The sequence below is a fragment of the Heliconius melpomene genome, chromosome 15, assembly GCF_056956725.1.
Source record: "Heliconius melpomene rosina isolate 202511_hmr_F chromosome 15, ASM5695672v1, whole genome shotgun sequence".
In the NCBI taxonomy this organism is placed as follows: Eukaryota; Metazoa; Arthropoda; class Insecta; order Lepidoptera; family Nymphalidae; genus Heliconius; species Heliconius melpomene.
Genome location: NC_140403.1, coordinates 2,712,272 through 2,732,691, shown reverse-complemented (window position 1 = coordinate 2,732,691; position 20,420 = coordinate 2,712,272). Strand labels below are relative to the sequence as shown.

The window sequence follows — 20,420 nt, the reverse complement described above, 5'->3', positions numbered from 1 at the left end:
ATATTTCATTTCGAGTGTGGACTTGTGCCAAAATTATGCAATTAAAAAATAAGACACAAACAGAGGTTGAAGAATTATTATATTTTTATCATCATTACATACAGTTTGTCACTTATCGCGTACACAAGCGACAGAAAGCCTTTCATAGCTCAATTGACTTTGGCATGAAGTTACATCATATTTGTGCAAGCGGCGCCGCCACTCCGTACCGTATCCTATAAAGGGGCCATACATTAATTATTTCACACGAATTTCATTATTTTTTGACCCCGAATTCGTCCTTGTCACGTTTATAAATAATTATTAAATTAAACACCTAGTCATTATTAAATTAAAATAGGAATTCCAAAATTGTGGAATTTGAAATGTGAAGTCACGAAATTCAGGGCTCGCCACCTCACTCCTTGTACAGTAGAGTTGACGAGTTGTGGCTGTTTTGAAATTAGGTTGCGCAGATTCCATTCTAGAGTTTTTTGTAACTCTATTTTTTCCAAAATGTACAATACGCAAAAATTCATAAAACCCAACATCAAGGCGTCCACGACTCGCCTGTACTGTCTGTACTGCCCACATAATCCCGATTGACGTGTGACGCAATTCACGAATGGCCCCTAAGCACTAAAGATGAAAATAATCTCTATTCATTGACTAATTCGAAAATTTGGAATAGGACGAAAATATTTTGCTTGTTTTTTTTTCACATTTTAAGTCTGTATTCGTTAGCAGATCTACCGGTTATACAAGCATTGGTAACATATATATCATAGCGCCATTTTTGGAATTTCATTTCATTAATACAATATAAATAATTATTTAATATTCTAATAGTAAAAACGACAAAAAAAATACAAATTATATAGAAATGGAGTGAATATTACATTCATTATAATAACACAGAACGCACACAAAAAAAATCATTAACGAGGTATTTCACCATTCATACAGATAAAACCAAAGCGCTTCTATATATACACGTATATATATATGTGTGTGTATATATAATAATAATTTCAATTGATCTAGATTTCATCAACAAAAAAAAATCGATTTATATATATTTATATACGAGAATAGGGTCTAGGTTTTAGGCGTAGTTAAAATAATCTGTCTTTATCTTAAAGCAATAAGTATACAATAATATAATTCGAATAAAGGAGGCGACGACGCGAAATAATTTCAATAAGTACTAGTTACCTAACTTTGACCGAACAAAGAAGGCATTACTTTCAACAAAATAAATAAATAATGTTAATAATAATCTATAATTAATAAGTCTAATAATAATTCGCATTAGATCGAACTTTCCATTTAGAATTCCATACAAAATAAACTCGGTCAATTTGATATTATCGATGAATATGAACAACGGATGACAAATTTCATGCGACTTTATATTAATAAATATTATTATTAAATTCGCGATGAAATAATAATAAAAAAAAAACAACAACAAACGTGCCGCAACGCCCGTTCCACTAAAATAAACTATAGTCGAAAGTAAATCACAATAAATACTATACCTACGAGATACGAGCGTGTGACGTCACTCGCGCGACACCGGGGCATTAGGGTTGCCACATAACAAAAATATGAAAAAAAAAATTATAAAACCAATTATGTATATTTAAAAATATAAAGAAAAAATACCATTAAATTTGAGAACCACAAAACACTGTTTCATACGGACGCACTGGTCGGTAACAACAATAAAAAGTTATATAAAAAATAAAAGAAAAATAAAACCATCAAGTGGCAACCCTATCCCATCGCTAGGGATGGGGCTATAAGGCGGAGGGGGGCACTTCGATATCGTGGCGACGGAGGGCCGCGCGGAACGAGTCTAGCGACGACCGTAGGGTTAGACAGAAGCCTCGCGACGCTGGGATTAGGGGGTAGTCGGGGGCCTCTGGAGGACTTGCATTAGGAACAAGGGGTACTGGGAAAGCCTCAGGGAGATTAGGCACCAGGGGGGCCTCAGTGGATAGTGCCACGAGGCCCTCCAAACGACGGCATAAGGGCGCGGCATTGGTGCGTAGGTGCTGAAGTATTTCCTCGCAGAAAGGCTCTGGTGGATTCATGAGCATCTTCGTCATGGACTGCACGAGCTTCAGCAATACCATTTCGTTGTACATGCGCGAATTCTCTTTGCCTTGTTGTGTACCTGGATTTTAATAAGAACTTTGTCAATATTTTTTTATAGTTTCACGCTGTATCCCGCATATAGCAAAGTGCTTAGAGTTAAAAATTAAAAATAATTCCGACGAGTGGGTATCGAACCCACAATCGTCGTGTGTATAATGTACAATGTACTTTATTTAGTAATACATATCCTCGTATTTTAATATTATTCTAAAGAATAGGAGTAAGCCACAATATACATGCTGTATGGTGATACATCAGATATCATGAACACTGAATTCATAACTAAAACCATTAAAATTTAGAGGCCGTCGTGACGCAGCGGCATAAGGTTGTGACTGTAACGCGACGGTTGTGGGTTTGATCCCCACTCGAGGAAGTGAAATATTTATTTACGTTTATATTTCCATTTCTTCGCTCTGGTGTCGAGGCAAAGCGCGGCGTTGAGTTCTGCCACTCAACACGCAATGCTTCCAGAATTCGGCAGAAAGTAGGAAACGGAGTGTCTTAATACTAGGTTCCAATAAAGAAAATTTTCTCGACACATTTCAACATATAACGAAAAATAAAAGGCAGTAAATTAAAGAAAAAACATCCCTTATCCCTTACCCTTCTGTTTCTCATAGCCAGCCTCATTGAAATACGGCTCGGCGTTCAATATGAGCCCCTGTAGGGACACAATGACTTGTAGCAGAGAGCTGTCCTTGCCCCACACTTCTACGCCGCGGCCCGACCACGTGCCCAGCAGTGATACACACACCTGAGATAATGGCATTTAATTAAATTATATTATTATAAACTATACAGTTTTATAATAAATATTTAATCATATTTTTTTAGAAATGTAGTTTCAAATACAATTTTTGTATTACAAATTGTTATTACAATTTTTTTTTCATTATTTTGACAGATTGGGTCAAATATTTTTGCTCAATTTAGTACATTACTCATGAAATTTCGAAAATACACAACACTACACCTACACCTACCCACCATAAGTGGTAAATTACACGATTATGGTAATTTACCACATGGTAAATTACCCACATGCCCTCATTGTTCTTACCTTTACGACCATCTTATAGCGTTACTATATTAACCTCATATAATAATGTGTGTATACGACTTGGGGTTTAGCCTATAGAACACTGACTCACACTTCGATCAGGCGGTAGCGTTGCTATATTTAGAGAGTATTAACCCCATTTTATGATCCACCTACCTTGCCATCTTCATACAAATTGGGATTCAGCCTGTCGGAGCAGTACGAGTGGTAGTGGCAGAGGGGAGGCGCGCGCGGATACTCCCCGCCCAGCTGCACGTCGAACACGAAGAGGCCGCCCTCGTAGGGGGTGCGCGCGGGGCCAGCTATCATCACCGATATGAGGTCAATTCTGTCCTCGTATCCGCGGACCCATACCTGGTATAGTGATAGTTTGTAAATCATGTTATGATATATATTCTATTGTTAAAAGTGTAAAAATTTGTTTATGCAATTCAGCCAAAAAGAAAATTATTGCATTGTTAAAAATTTTACTCCTGACGGTAAATCTCATACAATCAACCTCCAAGTCCCAAATTTAATTATAATAAGGTAATCGCATCGTGGCCGCCCTAAGCGCAGCTATATATAGATGCATATTTGATTTAAGGATATTTTTACTTTTGATTATATTCTTTCCGAAAGAAAAATACGTATATACTCACACCGGGTGGCAGATCACTCTTCAGCAGCTTGATTTCTCTCTTCACAGCGGAGTAGAAGCTCCTGGGCTCGGAGGGCTGCAGCATGGAAAGACGGAAGCGGTGCGTGGCGGGTGCTGACTCTAACACGCAAAAACCCTCGCCCACTTCTGATTCGGCCTCCATGTCACCTTCAGCTGTTGCTAGCGGGGCGGTGGTGGTGTCAGGTTGTGGTGCTATTAGATATGGAAATATCATTGGTATAATATTTAGAAAGGTTTAATAAATACTCTTGTCTAGCAATATCAGAACTTTTTTGTTTGGTATGTTTGGTGATTGATGGATCAACAGTTGTCTATGATTTGAGAATTAATGTTTTCTTGGAAAATGTTGGGTCTGTGCTCGAGACTTTTTTTCTCAATATAGCACAATTCGTACCATGCAATATTTTAAAACTATCCGTCGATAAATCTTAAAATTAACATTAATATAATTTTATATAGCAACTTTATCCAATAACTTTCAATGTGTTATCTATAATTATATAAATGCTATGCTTATTACCTTATGAAATGTTATTAGATATTTAATTTATTTCACATTTCCAAAATATGCGTGGAACATATTCAGTATTATACATTTCTTTGCTCTGGTATAGAGGCAAAACGGGGCGTTGAGTGCCGGCATTCCACACGCAATACTTTCAGAATTCGCCGGAAAGTAGGGATCGGAGTGTTTTAACGCTAGGGTCGCTCTGCCTACAGTGCTACAGGCGAGATACAGCGTGAAGCTGAAATAAATTGGGCGGGCCAAGTCGTCGATAAAAACTAACCTTTGCCTTCAGTCTTGGTCGCAGCTTTACTGGTAGCATCCTTTGCGTCTGTTGTAGTTTTATTTTCATCGCCCTTCTCATCTTCGTCAGCCATACTGACCACTAACGCGCCGTATTGACTGAAACCAGCATCATTGATATATTATCAATTATATAAAAAAAATATATAAACTTTATTATATTCTTTTTTTTTAATTTTTAATCAATTAGGGAATCAAAATTGGGAAACAATAATAATCAATATTAATAATGAAAGAGTAAAAATCACGAAGAAGTAACCAATAAAGATTATTTGCTTTACAACAATAACTTATAATAGGAAGAGATGTGTGTCAAAGTAGTGTTAATAGTTTTTTTTTAAAAGAATAAACGAAATGGCTTACATTTAATAAGAATTGAATGACCAAAAAGATGAAATTGAGATCAAAAAGAAAAAGAGATTTAATAGGTCAAAAATCAAGTTTGTAAAAGATAAATTATTTGTACATTATAAGTTGAAAAATCTTCCCATTATAAAAGAAAACAACATAGCTCGGCCAAGAAAAGTATGACGTCTGTCACATATGTACATCATGCACACAAGGATACTTCTCAAAATTGTAGGATTATAAACATATATCGTATCACGCAAGACTTACATTAAACAAACATTGTATACTATTCTAACACATGTTTTGGGTACAAAGTTATTAATGCATCGGAAAACGGAGAAATTAAGTTACCACTTTTTACAGAGTCATCTACAAAATATATAAAAAGAAAAAAAAAACTAACTAAATATGTAATAAATGGGATTTGTGCTACTGGATTTTTTCTATAGGGATTTAAAAATATATATAAATGTAAAAACTTAATATATAAGGATATTAAAAATAAAAAAATGGCTCAAATGCATAGTGAAATATAATAATAACATTTTTCATTTTATATTTCTACATGACTATTTTGTGCACTAAAGAATATAATAATAACTAACATTTTTATTATTATTAACTTTTCTGTGTAGTAGTAATCTTTTTTTTTATCATACAGATAAATACTGAAAATTTTAAAATCTTAGCATCTGAGCCAATAAAAAAAATCAAATTAATTATTGACGCTTTTAATTAGTAAGATGACTCATAATTAAACAATTAAAAAATGCATGTCAATGAAATGAGTCTTAGTGAACAAACATCTTTGTTTAATATAAGTGATGCGAGTTCATATTGGACATATATAATTAGACATATATTAATTTATGACATTTAGATATTGAACATTGAGGGTATAAAAAGGCAAATGAACATTATATTAAACATAAACATAAAAATAAACATAGCACAGTCGGAGACACGGGACAAACACAACATGTGGTATGAACATAAAACATAACATAGATATTAAAAAAATAAAAAGCAACATAAACAAATATCTGTACATATCATTAATTTATATCCTTTCAACAGTAACAAATAGATTTTCCATTTTCCATTTTTAAACATTGACTACGAGCTACTACTCTTTTTGGTTTTTAAGATTCACTCTGTATACCACATATAGCAGGGTAGGCAGACACCGGCAGGCACCGTTCTCCATGTACTACCCAATTATCGAAACATTGTTTGTTAAGTGGCGACTTGACGAGACTTCACCAGAGCGAGAAAATATTTCCGAGTGGGATTTGAACCCACAACCGTCGCGTTTACCGCTACGATAGCACCTTTTACTTTATTATTTTTTAATATTCTCCTAATTTTCAGATATGTACAGATCTAAAGAATTAGCGGGATGGGGGGATAAACATAAAACATAAACAAAGGCTCACACTGAAAAGTGGTATGGTAACTTCTCTCCACTCGCGTTTTGAGTTCTCATTAAGCTGTTAAGGAATTCGGCCAGCTCTTGCGGCCTTCTCCTGCGGAAAACAAATTGCCTTTCATATTCACTTTTGTGGGCCTCTTTATACTGAGCCTAAGATAGCGGATTCGATATCCAATAAAGACTTTAAATTTGTTTTTAGTGTATGTATATTATGTATTAATTTTAAAAAGTTATATAAGTTTAATATGTGTACGAATATGTTTTCGTTAGCTTATTTAGACATTAGACAGCCGTGTATCAGTTGGACAAAATGTATTTATATATATTAATGTAAAAAAAAACCAACTAATCTGCATAAATATAGCGAGATTTTTGCATAAAACCTATACATTTACCTCACATCCTAACATATTATATAAGAAACTAAAACACAAGCAATTAATAAAATACATGAAAATATATATGAGAAAATACAATGAAAAATAAATATTACATACCGACTGACTTCAGCGTGCGCCTTAACCAACTGTCGATGAATAAGGGAGCAAAGTTTGTAGCAAACGTTACGTGAACTGCCTTCGGCTTCTGCGTCTGTTAATGCTGTTAGTAAAAGATAAGTTATTGTAATATTTACCTAATTTAATATAATAAATAAAATGATTTTTCCTCTGTGAAATGCATTTCCTCTATGTTATTTTTCAAATGCTAATTAATATGTAATTTTTAGGTTCACATTGTATCCCACAATGTCTGTCTATAGCAGGATAGATAGAAGGAACCTAAAGTTAGGACAGTTCGTTCAGCATTTTTTACTCAATTTCCGAGACATTCCTGAGTAACGGAAGTCAACGCTGCGTTTTGTCTTATAAACACGCAAGTTCTCGAAAGTTCGCCGGAAAGAAAGGAGCCGAGTATCGTTACACTACCTTGGTTCTGCCTGCCTACAGTGCTATATAAGGGATATATAGTGAAGCTATAAAAAAATATATAAGTTTCACTTACGATTTTCTCCTGTGGCGTTATCTACAGCGGTATTGGTATCCGAACTGGAAGCTTGGACTGGATCAATATTTATATTAAGAGATTTCTTTGGTGACTTAGTGTCTACCTGAAATGTAATAACAATAAATATGTAATAAAATTATATATCACCTAAACATAAATAAGTGGCTTTGAATGTAAATGAGGGGTATATTTAGAATTTTTAAAATCACCTTGAAATTATAAAATAGCTTGTATATTATTTAAAACTTTTAAAGTGTTATGCAAAATAAAAAAAACTTTTTTAGGAAATCATTTAATTTTTTAACGATATCCAGCTTGACAAGAAGTTTCTTAACTCGTTTGGCGTAGTGGTTTGCAAGAGGCGCGAGGCGTAGATCACTCGGAGGGTTTGCAAGAGGCGCAAACCCAAATTACGATAAATTTATAGATATACTATAGAATATTTACTTTAGTGTATTTTAAAAACAAAAAAGTACCTCCATAGGCTCTGCAATGGCCGCTATAGCTTGCCTAAAACTCTTCTCGTCCATGACAGTATCGCACTCGAGTGCAGGTTCGATGTCCGGCTTGGGGTCATCGCCGGGTGCAAACAAACGTGCCAGTTGTTCGTGGACGCGGCGTTCACCCGCGCGTGGTGTTGTAGCGCCGCGTTCTCTCACTCGTTCTAGTAGACCCTATGGATGGAAAATTTAAATATTGCATTATATATTTTTTTCAGTAACACGTTTTACACCGAGATTTGTAAGTAAAGCAGAGTGTTAAAACATTCGGCTTTACTTACAAATTCGAGTGATGGATATGGTTTATTTAATTATGCTTGTAAAAATATTTATAAATTGATAGTATATAATTAACAGCCAATGGTAGGGTTATGTTAGTTTGACAATTCAAATGTCCTTGCAAAAGTTTATATGAACAAAAAATATTTTGAATTTAAAATTAATAAATTAAAGCGACATAGTCGTTATACATAAATTAACGAAACCTACCAAAAAGTGATCCTCATGAAAAAAAGTGGTACCCATCAATTTGTCTAAGAATCTGCAATCCTTGTAGAGATTTAATAATTTCCGCATTATCTGTAAACATGGATAACAAAAATTTTTGAATTCTGTATTAAATATCTAACAATTTATATAATATTAAATAAGAAGAAATGTTGTTCTTATTTAATATTATATAATTAATAACAAAATAACAAGATATGTTAAAATAAGTAATAAAAAAAAATAAGAAAAGTATATTTTAATATATTAATGCCAAGTGAAGGTAGGATCGAAATAAATGAAATTTTTGTTTTTTGCCCTTGCATAGTATACCCAATGTACAGTATTATTACAATTTTTTCAGCTTCACGCTATATCAGCAGGCACATATGTAGTAGAGGGAGCCTATTGTTTAAACACTCCACTCCCCACTTCCCACTGAATTCTAGATGTATTGCTTGTCGAATGATACAACTCAACGCCGTGTTTTCGAGTGTATTACAATAATAAACATCGACATAACATACCTCCTGGCTCTGCAGCGTCGGGTGTTTTGCGAATAACTCCTCGAGTCGGCGCATGGCGACTCGGCCGCGCTCGATGTGCGCCGCCACGCGTGGCTCCAGCAGCTTGGGCAAGCCCGCGCCCCCCGCGTCCTCCGTCCCCGTCGCTGACGCTGCCAGCGCCGCCTCCGAGCTGGGGCTGCTCGTGACCACTGGCGACAGAGAGATAAAAGCCGATGAAAAAAATATAATACTGTGAGCACGCTATAAAGCAAAACTCCATAATCAACATTTCAAACATTTCTATCTCAAAACATAAACAAAGTGGGAGCGTGTGCGCTCCTTTTACGGCAGCTGCATATAGGGCAAAATATTTCAAGAAAATTAATCAAGATACGTCAACAGTTTAGTCGAAGGTTTTTTCCTCATTTCACTATTTTTATCCATACTGTATTACATATGACGCAGTTACGGATAGATACCGTAAACACCTACTACTACAAAAATACTACTAAACGTTGTTGAGCTGTCTCTTTTCATTCATAAAAGACATACTAGAACGAGAAAGGAATATCTCTCGTTTTATTTTACCTATTTTCTATAATAAACCTAAACAAAGTTTTACTTCACCGGAAATACTTACGACTTGATTTCATGAATGAGGCGTGTGCGGCATTATCGCTTTGATAGATTTGTCTGTGTGCGTCATTCTTAACACATAGTTTTTTATTTTACAATATATATATTGTTTGATAAAAACACTCTTTTATTTTTGGAAATATCTCTTTTGTTTTAATTGTATTAGGCGTTTATAGAGTAGTTAAAATTGTGCTTTCATTTAAAGTCCTGATGGTAAAAACTCTTTGTTTAAAAACACACAAAAATAGACTAATAGCGAATATAAAAAAAACAGCTACCAGGACCAGCGATTTCAGCACTAGGTGGCGCTGGCGGTTCGTCTGGTGTCTTGGGTTCTGGTTCGTGGGTTGAACTTTGAGTCTCCCATGTTGCCTCAGAAGCTGAACCCTCGGAGCCCCAAAATTCACCATCCTCAGAGTCATATTCGCCTACCTGATGGAATAAAAAAGGAATCTTTATTAATATGATTTAGATGAAGAGTTTGTTAGATTAAACGCTCTCATCTCACTAAGTATTGTTTTTATTAGCTTCACACTATATTCCGCATATTGCAAGATACTTACGATTGCATATCCTTTTAGTAGCCGCACAATTTTCAAGACATTGCATATTGAGTGTTGTAATTCAAAGCTACGTTTTTTGTCTTAATCCGAGAGAGAGCAAGGAAATAATAACGTCAAACAATTAATTTCCCTTAGCGGGAATGGAAACTACAATCATCACCCTACACACGCTACAGCAACGCTACGCTACACGTGCCAATGCGCCACGCCGGTATCTTATTTTATTAATATACTATTAAATAAATTTCAACCAAAATTTAACTTCTTTAAAAATAACAGATTAATATTATTTTATTCACAAGTTGGTTACCTTGTATAAATCCTGTGGCCAGCACATACTCATATGTCCATCCACCCACCACACTTTAACGCGACCGGTTGGGAAATTATCGATTACCTAAAAATAAAATACATATTCGATTTTCTTACAAAATAATATTATATAAAACAAAAATTTTATTTAAATATAAAATGCATCAAAACGCATCATGTGTTCAAATCTTTCTTGATCTTCTTGGCTATAAATTATAAGGAACGGATATAATTAAGCTACGCACACTAGCGCACACTATATAATTAAGATTAACGAATGTTCTAGGGAACACCATTTTTAAAGACAAAAATTGCTTTATTCTTGAATGATTTCAGAAAGGAGCCACCAGAATACAATAATTCAAACAATATTAGCGCCGAACATGCAATACGGTTAACAAGCCCTTTAAGGTACAGTACAAAAATGACTTGGTTGAAATAATTACCAAAAGGTTTCAATACAAGATTCTTATGATCTTCGTTTTTTCAGCTTCACGCTGTATTTCACAACATAATAGACGTCCGTTCCCCACTTTCCATTAAATTCCATTTCATCATATGATATTATTTAAAATAAAATTTAACAATATTTTTAAGATTTAATTTGATTCAATAATAACAACCTGTCCCGCAGTACAATTGGCGTCTTCGCCGGCAAAGTTGGCGACGCGGATGACAACTGTCCCAGGGCGGTACTGAAAGTCCGGGTGGTCCTTCAAATCGTATACGCTCATTTCACTCTCGTATAGCATTTGAGGCCTGTAAGCATATATAACTTTTTTTTAGTTTCCCCACTGTATCTCACGTATAAAAGAGTAGGCAGAGGGAACCTAGTCTTAAGACAATGCGATGGTAATAAATCAACTCCTTGTCTTGTAACCAGAGCGAGGAAATGAAAATATTAAACATTTCTTGGGAATCGAATCCAGAGCCGTCGCGCTTACAATCACCCCCTGTGCCACTGAGCCACGGAGTCCTCATGTATAATCATATTTCGTTATAGAAATTTCACTACTTAGCGAGTGTAAGTAAGTACTAATAATACATTGACGTTTTTTAAATAAATGGGCATGTTAGTGATGCCATTGAGGAATAGTGGGACAGCGACTAACTGTATATGACGCTAAAAAACACAAGCGCTAACGCGGCAAGGTGTTTCGCCATGCAATGTCTGAAAATCACACATTAATTAGTGGAGGAGTGTTTTAACACTAAAAATAAAAGATGAAAAAAAAAAATCAAATATAATCTGCTGGAACTGAACGAAACTTGGAACAGGTTCCCCAATTTAGCCAGAACGTGACGTGCCTAGTAGGTACTATGCTACGAGCAGCATATACATGTATATAAATTAACAAGAAATATATAGGTAATACTTACACGGGCTCATCTGCGCTAGTATACGTGCGATACCAGTGCACGATGGCGGTGCGGCCGTGGTGGTCCACGCGCTGGACAACGCCGTACTCGCGGTGTTTTAGCTGTCAATAAATAAAAATAAATAAATAAATTAGCTTCACGTTTTTTTAGCGCACATAGCAGGATAGACAGAGGGTTAGTGTAAGTAGGGCCTAATGTTAAAACACTCCGTTTCCCACACTTAAGTATATTTTTAGTCCCGTCACTTTTAAATTTTTATACGTTTTCAAAGATAGTAATAATTTACCTGATTTTCCTCCACATTGGCAGCGCCATTCACAACAAAATCCCCGGGGAAGCACTCTTGTCCGTCCAAATGGTGAATTGGATACAGCTGAGTGGAGGGGATTCCCATTTCGATTGTGCCATCCTGCAAGATCGTAAATTATGTTTAAAAACAACAAATTGACAAATTTTGTTAATAAACTAGTCACCTACTCGTTTGGGTAGGTTGGTACAAACACACACAAACACACGCACGAACATCACGTACCTGCCACACCACGTTGGCGCGGCTGCTCGTGTGCAGCGTCTCCACGACGACGCGGTCGGCGCGACGAGGGGGCGGCGCGGGCGGGGCGCGGCGAGCGGCACGTTTCAGCCGCTTGCCGCGCAGGAGGCGCACCGCCAGCTGCGGGGAGCGCGCGCCGCGGCCCGACCCCGATGCCGCGGACGAGCACCGTGACGACCATGTTGCGCCACTGTCGAAACCAATGAGATAACATTTTATTACAGTACGGTTGACGAGTCCTCCAGGGGCCGTCCTAAGGATACTGTGGATGGCTGCGCAGATTTCGATAAAGAATTTTTCTTACTTATGATTATTTTCTTCCCGAGTAGAAAAAGCTTCGAAAACTTGACCTTGGGGCGGCAACGACTCGTTGACCTTAATTTACCAATGTTATTTACTTATATAATATATTTCTTTATTTTTCATAGTCGTCTTCTTCCTGGCATTAATCACGGCTATTACCAGGGTGTGCCTTCCTACTCAACCTACTCCACTTTTTATTTTTCATAGTATGTAATGGATTATTAGTAATTGTTGTTACTTTTGCAAAACCAGAAATACGACTTTCATCATATAAAAAAAAAAACAAATAATACAAAAATCATCAAAAATTCACAAAAAAATATATAAGTAAACAAATTATAACACCCCAAAATTTTTTTATGAATAACAAACTCAAACACCATTCAATTAATCAATCACAACTACTATAAACTCTTTTAGAATTAATTATAAAAAAACAATTAATCAATAAATGGAACCCTCACCTGTCAGTGTCGCTGCCGTCGCTGCTGGTGTTCTCCCAGTTCTCGGAGTCGTCGTCGTCGTCGCGCGCGGGCTCGGGGCTGCGCGTGTGGGATTTACTTAGCGCGCTTTAGTATACACCCCTTTCGTTATTTATACATCTTCATGTTTACTACTACTATGTCATATTATCACTAGTTTTTTTATTTTATTTTTTACTTCACGCTGTTTCTCACATGTATGTAAGCAAGCGGGGTAGGCGGAACGTAACTCAACGCCGTGTTTTGCCTTCTTACCAGAACAGGGAAAAAGAAAATAATACATGGCATGAAGTGGGAGTCGAACCCACAACCTTCACGTTTAGTTTAGTTTAGCAACTGCTGCGCCACGACATGGCATTGCGTTTATATTTCTTTGTATTGTATATTTAATAAAAAGGTAGGCCGTCGTGGCACAGCGGCACAGGGGTGTGACCGCAACGGTTACGGTGTATGGTGTACGGTTACATTTTCTTTTCTTCGCTCTGGCGTCGAGGCAAAGCGCAGCGTTGAGTTCTGCCACCCAACACGTAATTCCTCCAGAATTCAGCAGAAAGTGGGGAACGGTCGGTGTCTTACACTAGGTTCCCTCTGCCTACCTTGCTGTGTGCGGGATACAGGGTAAAACTGATTTTTTTTATCTAAATCCAATCAAAAATCTAATTTCGGAAGAAAATTAAAGCTTTCTTCCATTTTTCGAAGTATTGTGTGCTGAGTTGTCGAATTCATCGCCGCACTTTATCATATTATGAGGGCGAGAAAACAAAAATATTCAATAATTCACTTCCCTGAGTGAGGATCGAACCCACAACCATCGCATTTAAAGTCACATACCTCAACAATTTTTACAAATGATTTTATTATAAATTTTCAAATAAAACAAGCTACAATGCTCACCTGATACCCGAATCATTCTTCTCTTCAGTAGTCTCTTCTTGACTGCTTGCTATTGGTAATGTGACATCTCCGATAGGGTCTATTTTGATGCTTGGGCAGTTCAAATCCACTTTGAGTGCATCATCTAATGATTCTAGTTTATCACCATCTACTTCCATTTCGTTCTGTAATTTGATATAATAAATTAATAATGTTATTAAAAGTTTTTGTATGTCATATATATATTTTTACATTTTTGTGTGTGTGTTATTCCATGCTTAGAAAGGAAAAATGCTGCTTAGAAAATATATAATTTTTTTGCACCTTGGAATGCAAACCAAGGAAGTCAAATTAGTCTTATATTTTTTTTGATGTAGACCAATATAACTAGTAGAAAAGAAAGCTGTAAGTCTCTTATAATATTTATACTTATATGTTAAAAATATATATAAAAAAAAACATTTGATTAATTAAAAAACAATATTTACAACTTTATATACTATTTTTAATAAACTTTTCATTCATTTGTTTTGCTTTGTAGAGTTCTTCTAAAAACAGTACACATGTCAGTGTCAGCATATGTAGGCAATGTCAGTAGTTGACCATGAGGTGACTGAGAAACAATGTCAATGTAACATTCAATCTGTAAGAGATTGTTATGGCTTCCTATTGTTTTATATTAAACTATTTATTATATTAAACTAATTTAGTTTAAAGCTGGACCACTCTTCCGTTAACTGTAGATGCATACTGACATTTTAGGATTTCTCCTTACTTACGATTATATTCTTCCTGAGTGGACAATGCACAATAGTTCAGAAAACCTAATAACTATAACTGTACTCTATGACTGAACTGTATATTTAAGCTTTAAAGTAAAAATTTAACTTACATCAGCAGGTTTCAGTTTCCTATGTGCTGATGCCCGTTTCTTTGGCCTCGACGGCATATGATCGGTTGAGTTTGTTTCAGTCTTTGAAGTCTTTTTACTTGGACGACTTTGCTTCTTGAGATTTCTGTAGAATTTACCTGTAATGAGAGGTTCATAGTTTAAAGATTTTTAAAATAAGTTATATGTGTCTGTGGCATGGTACCTGCACAGATGCAAACAGATGGATAATTATTTTTTGATTTGAAGTGTGACAGTAAAATTGTCGTATAATTCGACTGTCCCTAGCTAAAGTATCGAAGTGAAAAATTGTAACGTTTAAAAACGCATAAATAACTAATCTTGGAATAATAACAAAGAGAAATCAATTAATACTACACTTCTTAGTAGTTTTAAAGACCATTAAAAACATTTGATTTTTCTCTTTCAATTCTTTACCTAAGCACCATCGAGTCGTTGAAAAATTGTTACATGGACCTAACATTCAATATATTATTTTCGAAAGAACAAAATATTTTAAAAATATAAGTTTTACGTAATTTTATCTAAAGAATCATGTCTTGTAATTGTAATATATAATTTTATCTAAAAACTTTTTAAAAAAATTAATAAAAATATTAATTTTGCCTATTCTAAATGTGTTAAATAAAGTTGTTGAAATTTTAATAACAATAAAAACGTTTTGTTATTACAAAACTTACTCTGCTGTTTCCTCCATTGCTTCTTGCTTACGAACGTGTCTTCAGAACCAATAGTAAGGAAATTCCTATCACCGACCTGCAGTGTACAAGGCTCAAACACGTTCAGCAATTTAAGCTTTTTGAGATCATCTCCTGGAACAAGACATATAAGTAAAAAAACACCATGTAACTTAACAGAAATCGAAAAAGAAACGAGATATAAGTATTTTAAATATATTGTGAAAAGTGTTGTATAAGGGGCCATTCACACAAATTAAATGGTTTTTTTATCGTACAATTAATTAACGAAAATAGCATTTACTTAATTATATTTGTATATTACATTTTGAAATGTCATATAATGATATTAAGGACCCCTCCCCATCCCTTTGTCACATTTCAGCGACCTTCTCCATCTCCTTAACTGGAAATCCACTAGTACTGACTGCCTTTGATTATTGATCTTTTTTTTTAAATGTACGCTCTATCCCACACAGAACAAAGTAGGAACCCTAGTGTTAAGACACTCCATTCCCCACTTTCAGCGGAGTTCTGGAGACATTTCGTTTTCGAAATGTCCGAATGAGAATATTTAACATCTCACGTTTACAGTGGCACGCGGGGGTGCACCCCTGCGCCAAGGCTGCCCTCTAGTTTCATTCAATATTTGTGATAATCGCGAAAATATACGATCAAACAAATACGTTTAATCATTTTTAGTTTATAAATCTATTATCCTTTTTATTATTTCGCACGGAATAATATATACAATATATTATAAATATTCAATCAAAATAAAATATAATAAAATTTTTAAAAAAGTCCAAGATTCGTAGTACGCATCTTAATTTACTATTCTTACTTACCGTATCGATTGTTATATTTATAGCGGCGCCTTCAACTTACTATCGTAGGGCTGACTGAGACTTGTATTGATTTATTTACAAATTATGTCACTTGTTGCTAAATCATGTAACTGTGTAACTACGATTATGAGAACTTCATTTTTTGTCGTACAAAAATTATAAAAAAACCGATTCATGTTTATTCTTGCATAACAGGGTAAGCAGAGGGAACCCAGTATATACACTTAGGTTCCTACGCATCATCATACTTTCGAGATATTGCGTTTTCGATAACTTAGTCATTACCACGCTTATTCTATCGGATCCACAAAATGGAAATTATTTCAAAATATTAGGTACCATTTCACCGAGTGGGTATCGAATTACAAGTATGCAACGGAACACCGACGAATAACTTGACAACGGAGAAGAGAGAGAGAAAGTTAGGCTCCCTCTGCCTATTTGCATATAGCAGGGTAGGCATAGGAAACCTGAGAACCTAGTGTTATAGTAGGCACTGCTACATTCCCCTTTATTGTGTATTGTGTGTATTGTGACACATGTGTATTGAGTTATAACAAATAGTTGTGCGTTAAAGTCATGCAATCAACGCAACAAATTAGACGCAAACGAAGCCACGTGTAAAAGCTAGTAAATTAATAGAAAATATAATAGTCACCTTCAACGAGGAACTTAGGTTGGTGCAGGACTGCGGCGTCCGCCGGCTGCGTGCAGAGAGCTCGGCACTGCCAGTGCACGTTGACACTCTCCGTCACCACCGCCTCCACAGTGAACTGGAACAAAGCATATACATATTTAATTTATAGTACTGCCGACGAATATTGGCCTGCGTAAAGTCGATTTGTGCACTCGGGAAGAAAATCAGAAAAATCGGGAAAAGGACACGAAAGTCGAGGTCGGCGTTGAGTTCTGCTATTCAATACGCAATGCCTCCAGAATTCGGCGAAAAGTGGGGAATGGAGTGTCCTAACACTGGGTTCCCTCTGCCTACCCTACTGGGAGGAAAATAATTGAAAATCCTAAAATCAAATTGTCGCAGTCATCTATCTGCTGTTACTGATAATATGACGGCACCCACGACTCAATGACTGTACTACCGGCGGCGTAAGAGGAGCGTTTCGATTTTTATACGTTCTAAAAAGTATATATCAAGCGAACGCAGTCGAAGAACGTCTGTCCGTAAATACAATGGTTGTGGGTTCTTTACTTAAATTATTTTCCTATTCTAGTAAGTCTAACCGCGGTGTTTAGTTCCGCCATTAAACACCCAACGTTTCGAATTCGACAGTTACGAGCGGAATGCAGAAAACATAGTGTCTAATATCTCTCTGCCCTTAAAAGCAAGCACAAAATATTTTTATTTAGCACTAACAATGATGTATAAATCATGATTCATAATCAACTAATAGATGCTTTACATACTAAGTAGTTGTTTGACAATCTAACAATAATTAATAATAACAAAATGACAACATACCTAATATGAGATTAATAAAATATATTTTACTTATGTCACTTGTCACCAATTTATCACAGTTAGTGGGTAAGGGTTATATTCCCATTTAAATAAATATATACATCGGTCTTTAAATTTTGAAATGGCTTAAAAGTCTATAATAACTCTACTTGCCTAAACAGATAAAATACAATTATTCACTGCATTCTGCATTTTAGCAACATATGTTACTATATTACTTAATATTGTAAACAAAAAAGTTTATGAGGATGGATGGCTTGATACACTTTCATGCATAAACTTCTGTACAAATTTAGAAGAAACTTTATTATAATACATCATATATATGTGTGACATAATTTATTTAAAGAAATATATATAATTTGGTTATAATATAGCACTAAGTTTCACTGTTAATATAACCATACCTTATAATCATGCATCTTGTGTTTTCTGGCTACTTTCATTTCCTTGGTCATGTGGAGCCAGTTTGCATTGTCCAGAGACCCGAGGGGACCATATACTACTTGGCTTGGATAAAACTCAGACGAAGAATAAGGAGTTGCACGGCGACGCCTCATAGAGTAGTCTTCTAGAGGACATGTGTCTAAATCTGGATATTCTAGTTTAGAACCATCTGTGGCAACTAGACGGAGTTTGCTGTTTACTGCCTGAAACAAAAAAAATCCATCCTAAGTGTAAGTAATGACTTTAAAAATATAAAAAAAATATTTATATAGAAAAGTTGCAGAATTCTAAATGCTATTGGTTGGTTAGTTAACTGGAATCTAATATGAAACAGTTTAACTAGTGAATTCACCTAATAGGCACAATACATATTTTATTAGTCTTACGAAGATTTTAAAACGTCTGGGTATGTGAAATAAAATTTCTGAGGTTTTTGTAACATACAAATTATGCACAAAAAATAAACTTACCTTCGATGTTCCCACCCAAGAATCAAGACACACAGCCAAATCAGGTGTGAATTCTTCTAATGGTTGTAATCTTTCACTCGCTACATTTGGTATAACATGTTTAGTTCCCACAATCTGTAATGCTGCTGTCATTACAATGTCTCTGCAATAGCCACGCTGAGTGTCTTTGCCCGCAATGAGACGTCTTACTACATCTCCGGGCATAAGTGAGCGGTCTGCGAGGCCAACCTGTTAAGTAATTCATTATATTTAGATTTTTTTTGTTTATATTGTATCCTACATACAGCAAAGTAAACAGAGTCCGCTTCCCGCTTCCCTATTAAACTTGAGGGTATGTCTGTGTATATGTTAAACCTACAACTATTATGTGTACAGTCAGATTCTGAAGTATTTAAGACTAATAATTTACGATTAATATTTGGAATAAATTAAGACTAATCATTGAAATAAATTAAAGTAAGGTTTGGTTTTGTTACTTAATTAATAATAGTACTTGTCCAACATTCATATTAAGACACAAAATATGATTGCAGAAGTGGTTAAAAAGTAATACATATAAAAGAAATTGCTTTAATATCTTATGTAATACAATAACAATATAAAAAAAATATTTCTTTAATATTATTGAGTTTGAAATCACATTTATAAATATAGTAAATGTCTTATTATATGCATCAAAAGTAGTATGCCTTTTAGTGCATCTATACTTGATATGATTACAAGGTGAAATCTATTATTTATTAGATAGTCTGCAATGAAATATCTTGGTAGCCGAACTGTTAAATGAAAGTTGATCATTTATTTAAGATGTAAAATTGTACCTATACTTAATAAGGATTACTGCAATTTAACAACATGAATTAAACAATTCAAGAAAAGAAACTTAAGCATTTGACAAAAATTGAGATTTTTTTAATCTTGCTTGTGGGTAGAATTTAGATTATTCACACATTATTTTATTTGATTATTTGTTCATAAAATACCCTAAAAAATAATAATAAACCTATTAATCATATTTTATTAGTACGCCAATATCGTACAAGATTTTGTTTATGAGCTTTTCATATAATAAAAGTTTAAATTATTCAAAAAGACACTGCTGGGTTCCACTAATTTGGGGAGCTTACCGATTTTTCTGAGATGACACGCTCAGTGCCTGATGGGTGCCAGACCACACGAATTTCGCCTTTTTGTATAGGTGTTTCTATGTCGCTCTCCTGATCACTGGAATTGGCTTCGTAATTCTCCAATACCAGGCCGAATACAACTTGGCCGCGGTTGTTGATTTTATACACTTCATCCTCGTAAAAATATTGAAAGTCAGTTGGAGATCCTGGATTTTGCCCCGCCATATTGACGGGAATTATCTAAAGACACAAATAATTTTGTTTTTTACGTGATTATGTTCTTTCTGACAGCTGATTGCAATGTGTGGCGCATGCGTCAATTAATAATTATGCAACAGAAACGCCATCATGCGGCGTTCATGTAAAAAACATTGTTGCACTTCTTTTTACGTAGTTGCCTTTTAACTTTAT

At 35.1% G+C, this 20,420-nt stretch overlaps 1 protein-coding gene across 6 annotated transcripts; it reads right to left on the bottom strand.

Annotated features, from left to right (window-relative positions):
- Window positions 1-62: 62 nt before the first annotated feature.
- LOC146531299 ((E3-independent) E2 ubiquitin-conjugating enzyme UBE2O) lies at window positions 63-20,345 on the bottom strand. 6 transcript variants are annotated; one of them, XM_085198463.1, is made up of 25 exons: window positions 20,010-20,344; window positions 18,883-19,110; window positions 18,373-18,615; window positions 17,147-17,261; window positions 15,644-15,775; window positions 14,946-15,082; window positions 14,075-14,238; window positions 13,163-13,267; window positions 12,378-12,585; window positions 12,132-12,254; window positions 11,846-11,946; window positions 11,089-11,224; window positions 10,464-10,550; window positions 9,869-10,022; window positions 8,976-9,163; window positions 8,452-8,541; window positions 7,939-8,136; window positions 7,460-7,565; window positions 6,955-7,057; window positions 6,462-6,551; window positions 4,655-4,773; window positions 3,847-4,058; window positions 3,362-3,559; window positions 2,749-2,899; window positions 63-2,161 (listed from the first exon to the last, which is right to left on the bottom strand). In XM_085198463.1, exons 1-25 carry the CDS (start codon window positions 20,232-20,234, stop codon window positions 1,782-1,784), a joined length of 3,993 nt encoding a protein of 1,330 aa, XP_085054589.1. In that variant the 5' UTR covers window positions 20,235-20,344; the 3' UTR covers window positions 63-1,781. The 6 variants fall into 6 exon arrangements, with proteins under 6 accessions (XP_085054589.1, XP_085054590.1, XP_085054591.1 ...); XM_085198464.1 differs by having other exon boundaries at window positions 4,661-4,773; XM_085198465.1 differs by having other exon boundaries at window positions 13,163-13,258.
- Window positions 20,346-20,420: the final 75 nt, after the last annotated feature.